The sequence below is a fragment of the Mandrillus leucophaeus genome, unplaced genomic scaffold (genome assembly GCF_000951045.1).
Source record: "Mandrillus leucophaeus isolate KB7577 unplaced genomic scaffold, Mleu.le_1.0 Scaffold150, whole genome shotgun sequence".
NCBI classification, from domain to species: Eukaryota; Metazoa; Chordata; class Mammalia; order Primates; family Cercopithecidae; genus Mandrillus; species Mandrillus leucophaeus.
In genome coordinates, this window is record NW_012101477.1 from 3,733,425 (window position 1) to 3,754,804 (window position 21,380).

The 21,380-nt window shown below is 44.8% G+C and overlaps 1 protein-coding gene across 1 annotated transcript in view; it reads left to right on the forward strand.

Annotated features, from left to right (window-relative positions):
- The window catches only part of TTI1 (TELO2 interacting protein 1), a 50,377-nt gene that overhangs the window by 19,629 nt on the left and 9,368 nt on the right, over positions 1–21,380 (forward strand). The window contains exons 2-7 of the mRNA XM_011974980.1: positions 65–2,407; positions 7,531–7,731; positions 11,129–11,277; positions 14,625–14,765; positions 16,711–16,915; positions 17,199–17,286. Of these exons, the coding sequence (XP_011830370.1) occupies positions 106–2,407; positions 7,531–7,731; positions 11,129–11,277; positions 14,625–14,765; positions 16,711–16,915; positions 17,199–17,286 (3,086 nt within the window). The 5' untranslated portion in view covers positions 65–105. The remainder of the gene's footprint in view (positions 1–64; positions 2,408–7,530; positions 7,732–11,128; positions 11,278–14,624; positions 14,766–16,710; positions 16,916–17,198; positions 17,287–21,380) is intronic.

Sequence of the window (21,380 nt, forward strand, 5' to 3'; positions counted from 1 at the left end):
ATGCAAGTTCACTTTATACTTGCTTTGAACTTGACGTTTTTACTGAACAGTTTCCTTCCTCCAGCCTGCAGGATGTTTCCTCAGTGAGGGGAAGGCTGCTGCACAATGGCAGTTTTTGATACTCCTGAGGAGGCCTTTGGTGTCTTACGTCCAGTCTGTGTTCAGCTCACAAAGACCCAGACAGTGGAGAATGTGGAGCATCTGCAGACTCGACTACAAGCTGTGAGTGACAGTGCCCTTCAGGAACTTCAGCAGTACATCCTCTTCCCTCTGCGGTTTACCCTGAAGACCCCAGGTCCCAAAAGAGAGCGTTTGATCCAGAGCGTGGTGGAATGCCTCACATTTGTCCTTTCTTCAACATGTGTGAAAGAACAAGAACTTCTCCAGGAACTCTTTTCAGAACTCTCTGCTTGTCTGTATTCACCCAGCTCCCAAAAACCTGCGGCTGTGTCTGAGGAGTTGAAATTGGCTGTGATCCAGGGACTTAGCACATTAATGCACTCAGCTTATGGGGACATCATTCTGACTTTTTATGAGCCCTCCATTCTGCCACGTTTAGGATTTGCCATATCTTTGCTGTTAGGCCTTGCAGAACAGGAGAAATCAAAGCAAATTAAAATTGCTGCCTTAAAATGTTTACAGGTTCTACTCTTGCAGTGTGATTGTCAGGACCATCCAAGGTCGTTGGATGAACTTGAACAAAAGCAGCTGGGGGATTTGTTTGCCTCTTTTTTACCTGGAATCTCAACTGCACTGACCAGGGTTATCACAGGAGACTTTAAACAAGGTCACAGCATTGTCGTATCTTCCCTAAAGATCTTTTACAAGACAGTGAGCTTCATTATGGCTGATGAACAGCTCAAAAGAATCTCAAAAGTCCATGCAAAACCTGCAGTTGAGCACAGAGTAGCAGAGCTGATGGTTCACAGGGAAGCAGATTGGGTCAAAAACACTGGCAACAAGCTGACTATCCTTATTAAAAAGATAATTGAGTGTGTTTCTGTTCACCCACACTGGAAGGTGAGGCTGGAACTGGTAGAACTTGTGGAGGACCTTCTTTTGAAGTGCAGTCAATCATTGGTCGAATGTGCTGGTCCCCTTCTGAAGGCCTTAGTGGGACTAGTAAATGATGAGAGTTCTGAAGTCCAAGCCCAGTGCAATAAAGTTCTGAGACATTTTGCAGATCAAAGAGTAGTGGTGGGCAGCAAAGCCCTTGCTGACATCTTGTCGGAAAGCCTGCATTCCCTTGCCACATCTCTTCCTCGCCTAATGAACTCCCAAGATGACCAGGGCAAATTCTCTACACTTTCCTTGTTACTTGGTTACCTGAAACTCTTGGGTCCAAAAATAAACTTTGTTCTCAACTCTCTGGCCCATCTCCAGCGCCTTTCCAAAGCACTCATCCAAGTTCTAGAGCTAGACGTGGCTGACATCAAGATTGTTGAGGAACGGCGTTGGAACTCTGATGATCTGAATGCCTCTCCAAAGACCTCAGCCACACAGCCTTGGAACCATATCCAGAGGAGATATTTCCACTTCTTCACTGATGAGAGGATCTTCATGCTCTTGAGGCAGGTTTGTCAGCTACTTGGTTATTATGGGAATCTTTATTTGCTTGTGGATCACTTTATGGAACTTTACCGTCAATCCGTGGTTTACCGGAAGCAAGCTGCCATGATCCTTAATGAACTGGTTACAGGGGCTGCTGGGCTAGAGGTCGAGAATCTTCACGAAAAACATATTAAAACAAACCCAGAGGAACTGAGAGAGATTGTGACATCTATACTTGAAGAATACACAAGTCAAGAAAATTGGTATTTGGTTACCTATCTGGAAACTGAGGAAATGGGAGAGGAGCTGATGATGGAACACCCAGGCCTCCAGGCCATCACATCTGGTGAACACACCTGCCAAGTTACATCTTTTCTAGCCTTCTCAAAGCCAAGTCCCACTATTTGCTCCATGAACAGCAACATCTGGCAAATATGCATTCAGTTGGAAGGAATTGGCCAGTTTGCATATGCACTAGGAAAAGACTTCTGTTTGCTCTTGATGTCAGTCCTTTATCCAGTAATGGAGAAGGCTGGAGACCAAACCCTACTCATCAGTCAGGTGGCTACCAGCACCATGATGAATATTTGCCATGCTTGTGGCTACAACTCCCTGCAGCACCTGATCAACCAAAATTCAGACTATTTAGTGAATGGGATCTCTTTAAATCTGCGTCATCTGTCTCTGCACCCTCATACCCCAAAGGTCTTGGAAGTCATGCTGCGGAACTCAGATGCTAACCTGCTTCCTTTGGTGGCAGATGTGGTTCAAGATGTCTTGGCCACCCTGGACCAATTTTACGATAAGAGAGCTGCTTCCTTTGTCAGTGTTCTGCATGCTCTGATGGCAGCATTAGGTACATTGAGAGCCCTTTTTAATGCTGATGTGTGGGGGACAGGACTCAATCTCCTAGTTTGCTTAGCCTTGTTTTTTGCATTGTTTGCAGTGATGCTATGGGGGACATTTGAATCATTGTCTCTCCAGTCCCATAGGTTATGGTGGAGTTTCACTGTTTATCTTTTATACTTTCAGTAATCTCTACCATTTATTGAGCTCCTGCTCTATGCCAGGGATATAAACCCTGCAGACTAAATGCAAATATTATTTCTATTTTATAAATAAGAAAAACTAAGGGTCAGTGACATCCTACTTAGCCAGAGTCACACAATTAATAAATGATAAAAATCAGGATTTATGACAGTTTTGTTCTTTCCAGTATATCAAACTGCTTCTGATGATGCATAGCATTAGCAGTATCTATGCTAATGAAGAAGAGATATAACATGAATTATTCAGTCCACATATAGTCTAGAACAGTACTGTCTAAGAGAAGTTTCTGTGATGGTAGAAATAATCTTTATCTGTTCTATCCAGTACAGTTACCACTCTACACATGTGGTTCGTGCACCTGAGGAACTGAATTCTATATTTTACTTAATTTTAATAGCCACATGTAGCTAGCGACTACCACACTGGACAGAGCAGGTCTAGAAACTTCCTTTTAACCTTTTAATTATGTGAGTTGGTTTGAGTTTCTCTTCTTCCCTTTGATCCTATTGGGTGCTTGCCAGAGATGTTAGCCACTATTAGAATGGCAAAATTGGCTGAGCACAGTGGCTCATGCTTGTAATTCCAGCACTTTGGGAGGCCAAGGCGGGCGGATCACAACGTCAGGAGATTGAGACTATCCTGGCTAACACAGTGAAACCCCATCTCTACTAAAAAATACAGAAAAAAATTAGTTGGACATGGTGGCGGGCGCCTGTAGTCCCAGCTACTTGGGAGGCTGAGGCAGGAGAATGGCTTGAACCTGGGAGGTGGAGCTTGCAGTGAGCCAAGATTGTGCCACTGCACTCCAACCTGGGCAACAGAGCAAGACTCCATCTCAAAAAAAAAAAAGGGCAAAATTTTGGACTTCAATTATAAGAAAAGGAATCTTTCAACTGGATAGTCAGTCTTTCAATGAGAAAATAATAAGCTGTATAGCTGGGTCCCTTTTATTTAAAGAGCATATTTCCAGTATTTATCTCAGTATTGCTAATAGCCTCTGAGGCAGGTGGAATGGTCACTGACCTCATTTTGTCAGTTGAAAAAGCCAAGACCTTGTAAGAAGCATTCTCATGGAAGGTGACTGGGGCAGGGACAGTGCCCTGCCGTGTAGCTAATGCCATTTCCAGTGTTTGTTTATTCATGCATGAGCATTTGCGTTCAGCATAAATGTTCCTTTTTTCATTCATTCATTCATTCAAGAGTGCCTGCCATATGTTAGACACTGTGCTAGGTAATGAAGATAGAGCAGAGAACAAGATGAATAAACTCATGGAACTTCCCTGCCACTGCAAGAGAGATGATAAACAAGTAAACAAATTATTAGACAAGCTCACTGCAGATTCTGATAAACACTGTGAAGGAAATAAACACCTCGATGTAACAGGCACAGGCTTCTGTAAGTTCAGTGGTCAGGGAGGGCCTCTCTGAGGAAGCAACACTAAAGCCGAGACCTGAAGGATGAGAAGGGCACATCAACACATACGGGGCTGTCACGTTGTTTTTTTTTTATTTTTAAGAACATTCAGGCCGGGTGCCATGGCTCACACCCGTAATCCCAACACTTTGGGAGGCTGAGGTGGGTGGATTGCTTGAGCCCAGGAGTTCAAGACAAGCCTGGGCAACCTAGTAAGGCCTCGTCTCTACTAAAAATGGGAAAAAATGAGTTGGGAGTGACGGTACATGCCTGTAATTCCAGCTGCTTGGGAGGCAAAAGCAGAAGCATCACCTGAGCCCAGGGAGGTCAGGGCTGCAGTGAGCCGTGATTGCACCACTGCACTCCAGCCTGGGTGACAGAGTGAGACTGTCTTAAAAAAAATAGAAATAAAGATTCAGGTGGGAAGGCCCAGAGGAAAGAAGGGGCATGGGTCTTTGGAGAATGGAAAAGAGGCCATTGTAGAGAGTGTTGCAAGATGAAGTTGGAAAGAAGAGCAAGGACAAATCCTGGTAGGGCCTTATGGACCGAGAGAAGGAGTTTGGATTTTATTTTGTAGCCACTTGGAAGCCTGTGTAGTGGGCTAGTCACTGGGGAGTCAGCCATGAATAAGACCCACCTGGACCTGCCCTTGTGGAGGCCCTCATAAGGACTGGCAGGTTGCTTATGCAGACTAAGGCTGGCTTCCATGGGCCAAGTATATCCCACCTGTACTGCTTTAGGGACCTATGCTATGTTTCAATTTGAAGTTTCTATAAAGTAGTTTAAGAAAAGCCCTGTGAAATATGTCTCTCAAGAGGTATCTGAATTTGGGCCTTCAGAATTGAATTGCCTTAGATTGCTGATGTCTTCGATCATCTCTGAAAGAGGAATGTCAAGACTCGTGTAGCTTTGTAGTGCTTTAAAAAGAAAAAAAAAAATACGGTGGAGGGAGAGGGTCTGCCTTGCAGAAAGGAAAATTGGATGGTTCACATTGAGTGTGGGGCTTCCTTGGAACAGAAGCAAACTTAGAGCTAGCTTTTCTGAAAGATTTGAAATAACCCAGAATACACTTGCTTTTTGAACAGGAATTAGTGCTCAGGTGGAGTTGTTATAGTCACTCATAAATCAGAGGAGCACCTTTTGCTGTCATTTCTGTTTGTCATCGAATTATCTGACAGCCACTCTTTTAAGATGGGTGTGGAAATGTGTTCTCAGAGAACTTTGGAAAGGCCTTAGAAGAACCCAGTAAGAGTTTTAGGAAATTGAGTTACCATTAACATAGTGTGTCATATGCAGTGACTAAAAAAGCATTAGATGCCACGGTAAGGGCAAGAACCATCAGTTAATTACTGCGAATACCAACTGCTGGTTGGCTGATTATTCATAACAAGAAAAAAATAGGGTAGCTTTGAAAATAAGTGTTTATGTCACATACTACAGAACTTGGAGAATGTGCAAGTCCATCCATACATGGCTGCTGCATTCTTTTTATGGGTGCATAGTATTCCATCATGTGTCTGCACCGTAGCGTATTTAACCAGTCCTTTCTTGGTAGATGTTTTGGTCATTTCCGGTCTTTGGCCACCACAAAAAAATGCTGCATTGAATATCTTTGTAGGTCATTTTGGACATGTCTCCGTCTATCAATAGGATGAATTTCTGAAAATGCTGGTTTAAGGGTATAACGTTTAAATTTTTGAGAGAGTATCAAATTGCTCTCTAAGAGGTTGTACCAATTTAAACTCCATCAGCGATGTATGAGAGTGCCAGTTTTGCCACGCCCTCACCCACACTGTATATTACCAAGCTTTTGATCTTTGCTAATCCAATAGGAGAAAAATAGCACCTTATTATAGTTTTAATTTGCATTAAAAGTGAGATTGAGCTGCTTTTCATATGTTTAAAAGCCATTTGTGAGCAAAGACATTTTAATGTCTGGCACCAGCCTTGAATCTAGAAATAATCTTTGCAGCCTGTCTAGTCTTAGCAGTGTAAATGCTGGGTCCGGGTTTTAACTATTTGGGAACCAGTCCCTTAGAGTGCACTAAGTACCTGATAGACAACTGGGGATGTGGTTTGAAGAATGTCATAATGGATCCCTGGGTGTAGGAACCTCTGGCTCACACCTCACGCATTTGCTCTCTGATACTCCCAGTTGCCTGGCCCTGTCATCGCCCATCTGCTGCTGCTCTTGCTCTGTGCAGATGCTCTTTGATAAAAAGAAGATTAGCAGGTGCTAAAGGTTATCAGAGTCTTTTTCCCGGCTGTCTGCAAAAGGAGGGTACTGGACCAGAGCAGTGATTTTCAGGCTGTGGGATTTGTTGTTGTTGTTTTATTCTTTAAGTATTGAGAGATTTTTTTGAAATGAAGCCTTTGGGGAACCCTGATATACAAAAAAAAGATTGAAATTCGAGCTGAGTTGGTTGAAGGAATAGAGACCCTAGAACCCATGCCCGTAGCCCCCCGTCTCTTGGTGCCCTCCCTGTGTTGATCCATAAGACATTTCTGTGAAGCCCTAAGGCTCCTCAAGGCACAATTTGAAAACCACGGGACCCAGTGATGTTTGAAGTTTATTCTGTGGTAACTTATCAGAAGTATTTGAGCATCACCGAATAGGGAAGACTTTGGAGAGAAAACAGCCAGCTTTCTGAAGCATTTTATGTCAGAAATACAGTGTGAGACCATCCATCCTTAAGGTTCTGTAAAGCCTGTATTCTGCTAATGAGTGGTATATTCTGTACTCAGAATTTTGTCACTTGGACGTGTTTGCCAGTCTTGTATATTTTTTCCTTTACATAAACTTTGAGCACCCAATATCTTTGTAGGTCATTTTGGACATGCCTCAGCATATCAATAGGATGAATTCCTGGAAAAAATGCTGGTTTAAAGGGTTTATGTTTAAATTTTTGAGAGAGTATCAAATTGCTCTCCTAAGAGCCTTTGTGGAACTCTGACATACAAAAATGATTTGCAGTTAGAGCCGAGTTGGTTGAAGGAATAGAGATGCTGGATCCCACACTGGGCATATTGGATTTCCAGTGGTGACCAATGGAACATAGAGTCTAATGGGAGACTCAGACACTGAATAGGACACACAAATAAATAGATACGCAAATGTATAATCACATATTGTGATGAACTGATATGAAGGGAAAGAGCAGAGAGCTATATAAGATATCATGTAAGTGACCTAAGTTAAACAGGGTAGTCAAGGGAGGGCCTTATCAGGCAAGTTCTATGTGTTCTGAGATGTGACTTGGAGCTAACCAGATGTGAAGTAGATGGGAGGAATTCCAGACAGAACAGCATATGCAAGAGTTCTGAAACAGGAAAATGCTTGCTGCATTGGGGGAACTGGAAAATAATGGGTTAATGGTCAACTGGGAGGCCGGAGAGCCAGGCAGGGACTGAATCATGTGGGGGCTGTGCAGGCCAGGGCAAAGAGCTTATTCTGTGTGAAGTACTCATGCCTGCTGTTAATAGCCAAGGTGATCATTGTAACACTTTATTTACAGCCCAGTGGTTCCCAGACACAGGTAATCTCGGGCACCTCCAAGAGCAAAGTTTAGGAGAGGAGGGAAGTCATTTGAACCAAAGACCAGCAACTCTTGAGAAGAGCACCACCACAGCTGAAGACATTGAACAGTTTTTGCTGAACTACCTCAAAGAGAAGGATGTGGCAGATGGAAATGTCTCAGATTTTGATAATGAAGAAGGTAACTTGGTTTTTTTGGCTTAGCTGGTTTTTTCTTTCTGAAACAGATTATTGTAAAAATGGTGAAACATCATTACAGAAAGGGTAGAAATAAGAAAAGTCACTCATAACCTTACCAGGCTAACATAGCTGTTCCCCTGTTTTGTGTAATCTTTTTTCATTCTTTTCTGTTGCAAAACTGTTTTTACGTGGTTGCAGCTGTGTACCCTGTTTGTGTTTAGTTATAAGCAACTCTGTTGCTGTTGAATTTTGATAATTAATGCTTTAATAGCTGTTACTAAGTGTCCATTCTGCTGTAGGACATTTAGGTTGCTTCTGGCTTAATAATACCACTAATAAACAGTGCTGCAGTGGATGATTCTGTGCATGTGACTTTTTTTTTTTTTTTAACATATTTCTTTAAATTCCCAAAAGTAGGATTTCTGGGTCAAGGATGTGAACATAATTTAATGCTTGCCAAATTGCCTTTCAAAATGGTTGTGTCAATTTATACTTTTCCTTCGGCAGTGCAGGATGAATACTGGTTTCACCACAGCCTTACCAACATTGGCTATTTCCAGTTTTACTTCTTCCTAAATTAATAGGTGAAAAATGGTTCTTGTTATCTACCTTGCATTTCTTTGATTACCGACAAGGTTGAATATCTTTCTATAAGCTTCTTTCCTAACAGGTTTTTTCCTTATGCCCATTGTCTATTCATATGCTTTGTCCATTTGTTTATTGGTGGGAGGAGATTGCAGTGTTTTTCTTACCAATTTATATGATAAAGAAGGGAGTTCAGGCTAGTTGAAGCTCTGGCCTGTTGTTTTATTCACAAGCTCAATCTGGAGCTTCAGGTCACGGAAGGATTAATAAATTATTAGAATCTCCTCTGCAAATATAAAATGCCAAGTCATAATGAGCTTGGTGGTCTCAGAACCATCCTGAATCGAACTGAGTCCCAAATTAGTTTGTTAGGTTGGAATAAAACAGATTTCTTTTTCTTTTTCTTTTCTTTTCCTTTTTTTGTTTTTTTCCTCCTTTTGGTGATCTCCACTGTGAGATTCTGGTGAACTGAAGCCAGTACTTCCAGCAGAATAACATGAAATAGTAGCTCGACACAACTCACTGCAACAAATGCCTTCTAAATAGCAGAGAAGCATCACAGGACCCAAATAACGATTTATGCAGAGTTGAGTCATTGCTCTCCCCAAGAACAGAGTTTTCTGATCAGAAATCTATCAGGCTTTTTCTTCTCAGATTTGTTTCTTGAGCCAACCCAATCATTTTCGTGAACTGCACCCTTCACCCAAACCTGGAAATGCTGAAGCAGTGGAGGCATTCTGATCCCTCATAATCCAGATTTGCCATTCTTATTCAAAATTTGAGCACTGTCAGTGAATCCATTCCTTCATGATTAGGATCTTCGAGTGTTAGTTGGTGTTCACTTAGAGCAGACTGAAAGAGTCAAACCCTTCTTCCAATACCAGGAAAATCCACATCCCTCAAATAACATTCTGCAATAGGTGAATTTCAAACAACAAATTCCCCTTTGGGGAAAAAAGCACAGGCCTATCATCTTTATGCTTATCATTCATCAAGTACACACCACACACTTGGCATTCTAAGGAATGTTTGCCTCAGTGCTGGCTTGACGTGAGTTTTTTGTTTTAAGCACATAAAAGCACCTTGTATATCTGAGGTCCCTTTCTCCAAGAAATCCAAGCATTCTACAAATGCATTTTCATTTATCTTTTCAGCATCTGTTAGAGACAGGTGCATCCTCTACTGTAAGAGTCTGTCTTTCCAGCAGAGGGAACTGAAATTGGAAAAAGTTAAGGGAGCAGTGCTCTGCTCAGTGGAAATGAGCACAGCTGGTGATCAGGGTTGGAATGAGGCTGGGGCTGTAAGTAGATCAGGAAAATTTTTCAGGGTGGGGATTTTGGCCTGGGTTTCATGCAATTCTCAAATCTTGTGATGTTTCCATTTACAAACTTACATCTATCTCATGCAACGCAGCACTCTAAGCAGTGAGAATGATAATGGCTGGTAATATCTCATTTAGTGCTTTCAGTAGCATGTGAGGTATACATGCTGTATCCCTTTTTTTTCCAGATGAGGTAATGTAGGATGAAAGAAGTTGCTAATAGGTTGTAGAGGCAAGACTTGATCCAACCTCCTCTAACCAAACTCCATGCCCTGTGAACTACACCAAGCTGCCCTTATTACCTCACCTACAAAGATAAGTAAGGTTTGATTCTGGCCATCAGAAGTTCTTACAGCCTGGTGGAGAAGACAGACGTGCACCCCTTTTAATCGAAGGATGAACCAAGAGGAGATGAAAAAGTGAAGGACAGAGCAGAGGCCAGCCATGGAACGTCCCAGCTTCAAGGCTCCACAGGAGAACCCTATCTTTTTTTTTTTTTTTTTTTTTGAGACGGAGTTTTGCTCTTGTTGCCCAGGCTGGAGTGCAGTGGCATGATCTCGGTTTATTGCAACCTCTGCCTCCTGGGTTCAAGCGATTCTCCCGCCTCACCCTCCCAAGTAGCTGAGATTACAGGCACCTGCCACTATGGCCGGCTAATTTTTGTAATTTAGTACAGATGTGGTTTTGCCATGTTGGTCGGGCTGGTCTCGAACTGCTGACCTCAGGTGATCCACCTGCCTCAACCTCCCAGATATCTTGTTTTTATCTTAAATATTCATTAATGGAAATTTAGAAAAGACCAAAGGCATAGGGAAAAAAATTAAGTCATCTGTTGTCTCATTACCTTGTCACTTTTAATATTTTGCTGTACTTCCTCCCATGCAAAAACATATGTAGTAGTGTTCATGCTGCATATGCAATTTTGTGTTGTGCTTTTTGTCTTTTTAAGACAATATTATTTTATAAACATTTCTCTTGTCGTTAAAACCCATGCTAAGCCTGGTGTAGTGGCTCATACCTGTAATCCCAGCACTTTGAGAGGCCATGGCAGGGGGATTGCTTGAACCCAGGAATTGGAGACCAGTCTGGGCAACATAGTGAGACCCCTATTTCTGTAAAAAGAATTTAAAAATTAACCGGGCATGGTAACACGCACCTGTAGTCCTAGCCACTCAGGAGGCTGAGGTGGGAAGATCACTTGACCCCATGAGTTTGAGATTGCAGGGGGCCGTGTTCACACCACTGCACTCCAGCATGGACACAGCAAGGCCTTGTCTCTAAAAAAAAAAATAGGGACCTCATAAAATGCCATTATATGGCTATACCATGGTTTCTGTACCCATCATTCCCCCTTGCATGGAGGTGTCTCAGTCCATTTACAGTGCTGCTGTAACCAAATACCTAAGACTGAGTAATTTATAAAGAACAGAAATTTAGGTATCTCTGTTTTATCACTCATACAACACTGCCCCTAGTTGTGCTTTTTTTCCAGAGGAACAGTCAGTCTCTCCCAAAGTGGACGAGAATGACACCCATCCAGATGTGGAGCCACCACTGCCGTTGCAGATCCAAATAGCCATGGACGTGATGGAACGCTGCATCCACTTGTTGTCAGATAAAAATCTGCAAATCCGCCTGAAGGTCAGTGCGCAGCTGCTTCTCTGCATTCTCAGAGCAGTAGGACTAAGATGTGGCCTGGTTGGCAGTGGCTACACAGATGAGCACGTAGCTCCCCTTATGTCCTACTCCATGTGTGGTGGCCAAGAGAAGGCATCCAAAGGAATTTGTCTGTGGGGTGACAGTTTTACATCTTTCTGTGTCTGCTCAGATGCCAAAGGGAGCTGAATCTCTTGCATTAAAAACCACAAGTTTTGGGGATTCACTGAATCTCCAAGGAAAAGAAAGCCATGTGCTTTGGGAAGGATATTATTTTCTCAGCTATGTAGGATGCAGGTTTTAATACTTTAAAAGATCATTCTTCCAAGCCTGACACTAGCCCTTATCTCTCTTTCTGTTTTCATCCTAGGGAAAACTTGAACACTTCCTAATATAGCCTGACTTGCTGGCAGTTTGCCAAGCAGCACCCCCATCAGCAAGGGCTGGAAGTATACAGTAGTGACTGCAATAACAGGACAGTGGGGTGGGGTAGAAGTGGGGGCCAGGGCTTTCCGAATCACCCTGGAGAAGATCTTACACCCAAAGGGAAACAGCATTCCTCCCTACCCCCAGGCAGGAGTGAGAAACACAACTGTCAGCCGAGCGCAGGGCCTCACACCTGTGATCCCAGCACTTTGGGAGGCCAAGGCAAGCAGATTACCTGAGTTGGGAGTTCGAGACCAGCCTGACCAACATGGAGAAACCCCGTCTCTACTAAAAATACAAAATTAGCCGGGCGTGGTGGTGCATGCCTGTAATCCCGGCTACTTGGGTCGCTGAGGCAGGAGAATCGCTTGATCCCAGGAGGCAGAGGTTGTGGTGAACCAAGATCTCGCCATTGCACTCCAGCCTGAGCAACAAGATCGAAACTTTATCTCAAAAAAAAAAAAAAAAAGAAACACAACTGCCTTGGTGACTCACTGTTAGTGATGAGGGTACATTGCCTTGCTCAGGGGTGATGGGCTAGGAAACCCTGATCACAGATTATCTCAAATCTCAGGGTCTGTGTTTTGTGGAGTTTGTTTAGTCTTCCCGAGACAGCTCTTAGCATTCATCTGTTGTTCCATTCAGCAAGCACTTAACCTTTTACCTGCACAGCTTTAATGTGGGTGCCTGGTTGATGCATTCAACATACTCCTGTATATCCTTCAAGACCTTCCCTTTTGTAGAGGATTTGTAGCAGCTGTATACATACCATAGTTATTAAGAACATCAGCGTTGGAGTCAGACCTACATACCTGAGTCAGTTCAAATCCTGATTCTGCCTCTTATTAGCCATGTGACCTTGAGTAACTTAATTCACTATTTTGAGCCTCAGCATCTTCATCTGTAAAATGAAGATGATGGTACCTACCTCACAGAGTTGTTGATTATAAATATAAAACAGCATTAAAAAAGACACATATACTCATTCATGTACTAGATGCTTATTGAGGACTAGTGCAGGTCAGGTGGAGGGTGTGTAGAGGGGATGATGCAGACACGATCCCCGTCTTCACGGAACTCCCTGTCTGTTGTGGGGAGAGAGGCAATACACAGATTCATACATATTGGAGAAAGGCTGTCAGGGAGCACGCAGGAGGAGAAACTTAAACAGCTAGGGGAGACCGAGTTCTGTTACCACTACATGGAGAGGCCCAGGAGGCAGGTTCTGTTTGATAGAAAATAGTAATTCACCCATGCAGCAGGTATGTGTTGGGAACCTACTCGGTGCAAAACCCTGCTGACTAAGACAGAGCTTACCTTCTGATTTAGCTTACCTTCTGATTTACCTTCTGAGGTCATCAGGGAAGGCCTCTCTGAGGTGGTAACATTTCTCAAGGCTGAGAAGGAACCTGCCCTGCAAAGATGCAAAGAGAACATTCCAGGCAGAGGGGAAACGTGCATCTTTGAGTGAATGAAATGTCATGTAACTTGTCCCATTAATAACAGAGCTCAAATTCCAAGCTTGTCCGTGATACCACAGCCATTTCCACTCTGCTCCCCTGCTCCCCGCTGTGCAGCCGAGCTTTCTTTTACTCCCTTGCCTAACTATTCAACCCTCAATGGCAGGGCCTCTTCTGTTCCAGTTTCAGTGCGGACCAGCACATAGTAGGCACCCAGTAGGGTTTACTGCTTCGTGTTGGCTGGCTTCGCTCTGTCTTGCTGACTAACGAGAAGTTGCCCTGTGAAGGTTGGCCGTCTGTGCGGGAGGGAAGCCTGCGCTGACCGTTGTACTGACCGCTGCAACACTGATGCAGGCCGTCTCTTTTCAGTGAGTTTGAGATGTAAGAGATCAGGAAACAAGGAAGGTAACTGATATTCAGTTTACGTGCAGGGTAGCCCAACCCTTTCTGGTGAGATTAGCCTGTACCTCAACTGCCAGCTGGGCCTCTCCATGTGGTGGTAACAGAACTCGGTCTCCCCTAGCCACTCAACTTTCTCCTCCTGCATGCTCCCCATCTCATTCAATGGCACGTGCATCTCTTCAGTTGCTACCCCTGAACCGAAGCAGCTCTTTTAAAACCCTCACTTCCCCTGCCCAGTATCCAGTCTTCCAGCAATTTAAGCCATGTCATCTCCAAAACAGATCTCCAGTCCTTTGACTTCTCTCCTCTGCCGCCATCATGTGGCCACATCACTTTGCTCCTCTCATGTGGATCCTAAAGGGCCTCTTTGTTTCTCTCTCCCACTTCAAGTCTCCTCTCTACTCAGCAGCCAGAATGACCTTTCTAAAACATGAATTGTATCATGTCACTTTCCTGCTTAAAACGCTTTGACAGCTCCTCACTGCACTTAGTACAAAATAAAAAAATTCCTAACAAACCCCTTTGTAGTTGGTCCCCATTTTACCTCTTCTCTGTAACGCTCCACGCTGCCCTTCTCTCACTTCTTATGAAAGCTCTGTTCCACCTCTGAGTCTTCCTCATCATGGTTTCCAGTTGCATGAATCTTCACAGAACTAACTCCTACTCATCCTTTGTGTCTTCTTTTAGAAGCTCCTTCTTCAGCGAAGACTTCCCAACAGTCTGTGGTTTAGATCCTTCCCCTCGCTTCTTTGCATTTCACCTTTGACTTTCCTTCTTGTCCCAATTGCTAATCATCACTTCATTTAGGCGTTATCTAATTAAGGTCTTTCCCCAGCTGACCATGAACCCTGCGAAGGCAAGGAAACGTGTATATTGTCCCTCTGTGTCCCCTCAGTACATAGCTAGTGCTTGGCATGTAGTCAGCACTCAGAAAACAATTATCCAATTGATACATTTCTAAACGTTATTCTTTGAAAATGGTGACTTGATCCCAGGTATCTGTTTTCAAGCCTGTACCATCTGCTGAAATCATGTCTCTTTCAGGTCTTGGATGTGCTGGATCTGTGTGTGGTTGTTCTGCAGTCCCACAAGAACCAGCTGCTTCCCTTGGCTCATCGGGCCTGGCCCTCACTCGTGCACCGACTCACACGGGATGCCCCCCTGGCAGTGCTTAGAGCCTTCAAGGTACTGCACCAGCATCCCCCATGGTCTGTTGTGAGGGTAGAGTTAGTAGGCGCAGAGCTCCCTGGGGCCTTTTGGATTGGTTCTCTTCACCTGATTGCAATGTCACATACTGTGAAGAAAGTATAGAAACATAAGAAAAGCACAAAGAAGAAGGTAACAGTCTCCTTTTGAATTTGAAGCAGATGAACTAGTAGATGAAAAGGCCAGGCTGTAAGCTCAGCACTCCTCCACACAGGAGTTTGTCTCCTTAAAACCACTTTGCAAGGTAGGTATATTGTCTTTACTTTTGGCGAAGGAAGAAAGAAGCTCAGAGAAGTTAAGGAATTTTCTCACAATCAAACAGCTAGTGATAGGAACCCAGAGCAGTGAGTTCACTCCATGTTCTTTGCACTGCACAGGAGTCAAGGTGAAGGGGCGAGGTTCTAGCAGTGAGTGTCCTCTGCCCAGCTGAGTGATGCTGGCAAAACCCGGGACCACCCATTTTCGGGTTGGGCTTAGGAACACCTAGCCCACCTTTCTCATAGTGTTGTCAGGGATAAAATGGGACTGTTTGGTGAAATGCTTTGAAAAGCTAACAGTCCTATATATATGTAAGTCCTATATGTATGTATATATATTATTCTCCCTGACTTAGTTTAGCTTACATTAGCATGGATATTTTAGCTTATTTATATCCTTTCTTGTTCTTCAAAGCCCTTAAGGCAACCTACAGAGATACATACCACAACAAGCTACCGTAAATTAGAAGAAGGTGCGTAAGATGAAGCAGAGAGAAAAGATGTGTAGGGATACAAAATGAAACTGGTAATGCACCAGATACAGTTGGCCAAAGTAGTTTGATCTTCTGTAAATTCTTCAGCATATACTAGACCAAATTAAAATATTAAAAATTAATGTTTTTTTCCCAAAACAAAATTCACAAAATGACACGCGTGCTTGTGTATGTATGTGTGCCAAAAAAAGAGGAAGATTAAGGGGGAGGGAGGTAGGTATTGCTAAATCTTATCCAGATGTACTGGGGGGTGAGAGGGGTTGGTGAGACTGGGTTGTCTGAAATAACAGCAAGCAAAGAAAAATGAAAAAAATATAAAGATGTGTGCACGATAACTGAGGCTGCTTTCCCCTTGCACAGACACAGTGATGACACCGAGGTCTATAGAAGCTGTGCCATTCAGCTGAGGGACCTGAAATGAGAGCCTTGTTCTCTGCAAAATCAGCAAACACTCTGTGCTGGTTATGCCTTGCTTACCAATTTTTAAAGAAATTCCTATTATCCTGTATACTCAGTCTTGTGCAGCGGGGCAAAACGTTTCAATATGTTCTGCTAGAGAAAGTGTAAAACAAGACATGCAAAGAAACTATCTGTTCTGAAAGATAGAATGAGGGTGATGTGCATAAGAGGTTGTACAGCTGAACAGAAGGAACACCAAGTCGGCTGCAACTTCAGGGACCCTGCCTTGGTTCAGCCCAGGGACCTCAGCCTAGTCACCAACCTCCTGATGCCTGCATGTGGCAGCAGCTGGGCCATAGTGTTCGTGGTTGCTCAGCTAGCTAGAGTTAAAAGCATATGTATTTTCTCAAGGGATGTTAGGAAGATTCAAGAAATGATCTATGTGAACTGCTTTAAGCTCTTCTCTTTTTTTTTTTTTTTTAACAAAAATGGGAGGGAAATCAAGATATTAATCATATTATTCATCCAACCCAAGATTCCTTTGAATTATTCGCTGTGTAATTTGTATTTATGGATAGAAGCAACCATGCCTTGGGAGCAGAGACCTCCAAATTCATAACTGTCAGAATCACAAACCATGGGCAAGGAATTAACAGCAGTAATTCTATTTTTTTTCCAAGCAGAGACCTAGATGAAATTGAATTACCAAGCATTCTTTAGTTCTCTTGCTGCCTTGACGATGTTCACTCACCAGGTTGGGGGCTGTTTCTGCAGGTTTTACGTACTCTGGGAAGCAAGTGTGGCGACTTTCTACGCAGCCGGTTCTGCAAAGATGTCCTGCCAAAGCTGGCTGGCTCCCTAGTCACCCAGGCCCCCATCAGTGCCAGGGCTGGACCAGTTTACTCGCACACACTGGCCTTCAAGTTGCAGCTGGCTGTCCTACAGGGCCTGGGCCCCCTCTGTGAGAGACTGGACCTAGGTGGGTACCAGGCAGTTCCAGCTGGACACACACTCAGCATCTGTCTCACCCCTGCCATCATGCCCTCTGCTCAGATGTGCCCCACCCCCCGCCACCCGTGTACCTCCTTCCGTCTTATTTTGGCCTCATTTGTCTGTTTATCTTGATGTGTTCTTTGGCGGGATGGAGTAGAGAGCCCAGAGCATCTTGCCTAGCTGTTGCAGTTTCTCCAGACACAGTTGGTCACTGCTTGTCCCAAATGAAGTGTGAGGGCTGACGCTTGTTTTGTTTGTCTTTTCTGCAGGTGAGGGTGACCTGAATAAAGTGGCTGATGCCTGCTTGATTTACCTCAGCGCCAAACAGCCCGTGAAATTACAAGAGGCTGCCAGGAGGTACGTCTGCCTGATCACCCGCGTCCCTTTACGTTTGTTCTAAATTACAGATGATTTGCTAATGGCAAGCAGAGTTGAGGCATCTCTGCTGTTTTCTCTCTCTCCCTGCCAGGTTAAGATAATTTCTTTAACTGTGCCAGCACTAGAGATGGTATTTTTACTAGATGTGTTTCTCTTTGCCGGTAACCTTTTCCTCTCCTGCAAAGTCAGCAACAATTCCAGAGGGTCAAGAAGCAGAAAGACGGTGTGCTAGAGAGACTCAGCACCCTCCTGGTTGGAGGGGAATCTGTTTCTAGGCCTGGAGACCAGGTGCCTGGCACTTCTTCATGCCTTGGCTCCTTCAACAGCAAAGTGAAAGTGCTGGGTTCCTGATATGGCATACATCGACTCCACAGCAGGTCTTAGATGGGCATTGGTGCCATGAACCCTCACAAGTGCCATGCAAAATTGTTTGTGTGCAGGCAGGTGCACATGTGCCTTTTTCTAATAGGAACCATTCGTAGGTTCTGATAGGAATCTGTGACCCAAAGAACATTAAGAGCTGCCAGACTAATGGCTTAAAGGGCCTTTTCTGGTTCTGAAACTAGGTGATTCCAATTTCTAAGAGTTTGACCATGCTTATTTGAGAAAAGCTGTATCACCTCTAGGAGAAGAAGCTATTGCTGGTTACTTTAGGACTAAGAGCTGAAACTCTTTGAGCACAACAGCATTCCCCAGACGTGAGACCCAAAATCTACTCTGCCCCTCTTCTCCCAGCTTTACTTCCAGGCGGGAGCAGCCTGCACCCTGCAACTGCCATCCCAGGATGTCTGCTGCTGGGGCGAAAGCTGGGCCTGGCACTGTGTGCCACTCTGGGCCCTGCAGCTCCTCCAGCCTCACCAGCTTCATGCCTGCAGCAGAATCCCTGCTTCTTCCTAGCTTCTCGAGGCACATCCCTGATCCTCTTCAGTGGGGTGGGAGTTAGGAGTCACCTCATTCCCTGAGGGGCGGAAAGGCTGCTCTGACTGTGCAGTGAGGAGAGCCAGCTTGCCCATTATAAACCTTGCACTCCCTGGGAGTGATGGTAATATCTTCTTGAATTGATTTATTGTCCTTTGCTGTTTTTTGCTCTTGATTTCCCATTTCCTTTTTTCTTCCTGTCCCTTTCCTGTCACATCCCTTAGTCCCAGAATCAGTCATAGTTTCGTGAGCACAGGGGCGCATCCTAACCAGCTTCTGTCCCCAGGCATTTTTATTCCGTAGAGAATCAACTTAGGGTGAAAATAGTTCTCCTGGGCGGTGCCCCTGGAGCTGATTGTCCTGTGATTTAAAGTGCAACTCAAGAACATAATGAGTTTATCTTGAAGTAAATTCTTTTAGATGCCTATTACAACCAAGAGTTACAAAGGTCTAATTTTCACATTCCCCATTCCATTCTACTTTTCCTATACCCACCCCATCCCTTCCTTCAAGTTTAGAACCATCAAATAAGCTAATATTCTCAATTCATTATCTTTTCATTTCTAATTCTCTTTTCTGCCACTGAAAGCAATTAAACCCGGAATTGGACCTTGCTGAATCTTGAGCTGGTGTTCAGGGAGCCTCAGGTGGAGGAACACACAGCCCCACCACTTGACTGCAGCTCCCTTTGTTTGCTCCAGCACATTCCGTCAGCGGCTGAGTCAGATGGCCTCCCTCCTGACGGGCAGGGAGCGGGAGGAAGAGCTAGGTGGATTGCTTCACACATATCACCTGCAAACTTATCTTGAAGTCGGGGGGAAGAAAATCAGTCTTGTCCTTGATCCAAAATTAATAAGCTCTTTAAGTGGGAGAAGAAGCTTGAGACAATAGGAAGCCTGGTCTCTCTGTGAGCCTCATTACCGCATGGAGAGAGGGGTGGGTGGGTGGGCTGGCCACTTAGTATTGAAAAGTCATACCTGGCAGTTGGGTGCGGTGGGTGGCTCATGCCTGTTATCCCAGCGCTATGGGAGCCCGAGGCAGGCAGATCACGAGGTCAGGAGTTCAAGACCAGCCTGGCCAACGTGGTGAAACCCTGTCTCTACTAAAAATACAAAAAGTTAGCTTGGCGTGGTGGCAGGCACCTGTAATTCCAGCTACTCAGGAAGCTGAGGCAGGAGAATCGCTTGAACCTGGGAGGCGGACGTTGCAGTGAGCCGAGATCGTGCCACTGTACTCCAGCCTGGGCGACAGAGTGAGCCTCCATCTCAAAGAAAAGTCATACCTACTGGTACTGAGGAACCAAGTCCCCTGCATGAGGTGGAGTCCCCATCTCAGCACATGGCCCTGCCATCCATCCCGTTGTTTGTTCTTAATTCTTCTCTGACCTTCACACCCCACATCCATGACCAAAAGTAAAGCCTGCCTACCTCACTTGGAAAATTGCTTTCAAAATGACTTCTCTCAAAACGACACCTCCAAGCCACTAGGTCAGGCCAGGCTACCATCATCTCCCACCAGAACGACAGACCTCACCACCAGTCCCACTTCCATTCCTGCCCCTCTAGGTGTTCTCCATACCGCAGTCAGAATGACACACTTACACATGCTTACCCTTGTGGGAGAAGAGAAAACTGTGTTCTTTGCAAGGGCCCAAGCGGGAACCTTGGCTTAGTATTCAGAAAAGCCAGAGAAGACCAGAGGTAGTGGGTTTCCAACCCTGGGCAGATGACCAGCTTGCTTTGGAAATGGCTCTCCTGTCTGCCAGAGGGCTGGTGAGGGAACCTCTCAGGGCAGGAGACTGGTGCAAGGCCTTATGCATTCTGGAAGGAGATGGATATGCACTGGCCCTGCAGAGCAGCCATGTCTGTGGGCCCCTCTGGCAGGTGGGCTTAGGACCTCTAAGGGAGCGCCTTCATCGAGTTTGGGTGGAGGCAGACTTAGCAGCCCCATGAGAGTTCCTCTTTATGTGCATCACGCTTGGGTTTTTCCTTGCTCCTGTTTGCTTTTCCTGGCTCCAAAGAATGACCAAACCAGTGTTTGCTTTTTTAATTTGTCATATTAAATATAGCCTTTGTGGCAGGCTTTTACATCCAGGCTATAAACTCTAGAAATGGAAATTGATCAGGGGGTGGTTGATATAACCGAGGTTGTAAATGCTAAGAACAGAGATGCCATTCCAGTTTAATGCTTTTATCTAGTGAATGTGCCTTGTATGGAGGGGTCATAAATCTTCCAACTGGGGGAGGCATGGGGGAGGGGCAGGAAGGTGAGGGCAGGGTGTGACCTTGCTGTGTGTTACCACCAGGTGTCACTGTTAACTGGCAATGCAAAAAAAAAAAAAAAAAAGCCAGCTCCCCCAAAGTCCCTCTAGTTAAGTAACTTCAATGGGTAACAAATGTGCCAATCATTTTTGTGGTGTGGGAGGAGGGCTTAGCATACCAGGAGCTAAAAATAAGACAGTGTCCCTGAGGGTAGGCATTGGATTACAGACAACAGGTCAGATCAGCCACGCCCCCATCTCAGCCGACTGCAGTGGCAAACTTTGCTGATTGAAATTCTCAGCCTCCAAGATGTCTCCTGGCATGCCCTGGGCCTTCTCAGTTCTGTGCCTTTCTGGCCATGTAGCTTTTCCCTCCTGTACATGAAAGGAATTTGAAAAGAGAGCATACATCCCAAATTTGTTTTTCCTTGAAGTCCATGCATGTACTTAGCCTAGTTGAACTCTATTAAAACCATACTCCTTGGGCCAGTCTCTTAGCAGACTCTGAGATTCCCTGGCTTTTGCAGTGAGGCTTTACATCATCCAATGAACCTTTTTACCCTGGGCTAAAAGGAAACAAAACTAGACAACACCTATTTTTGAAAAGATGAAGTCAGGCCATGTGATGAGGCTCACACTTGTAATCCCAGCACTTTGGGAAGTTGAGGTGGGAGAATCACTTGGGCTCAGGAGCTCCAGACCAGCCTGGGTGACATGGCGAAACCCTGTCTCTACTGAAAATATAAAAATTAGCCGGGCGCAGTGGTGTGCACCTGTTGTCCCAGCTACTTGGGAGGCTGAGGCAGGAGGTTCACCTGAGCCTTGGAAGGTCGAGGCCATAGTGAGCAGTGATCACACCACTGCACTCCAGCCTGGGTGACAGAGTGAGACCCTG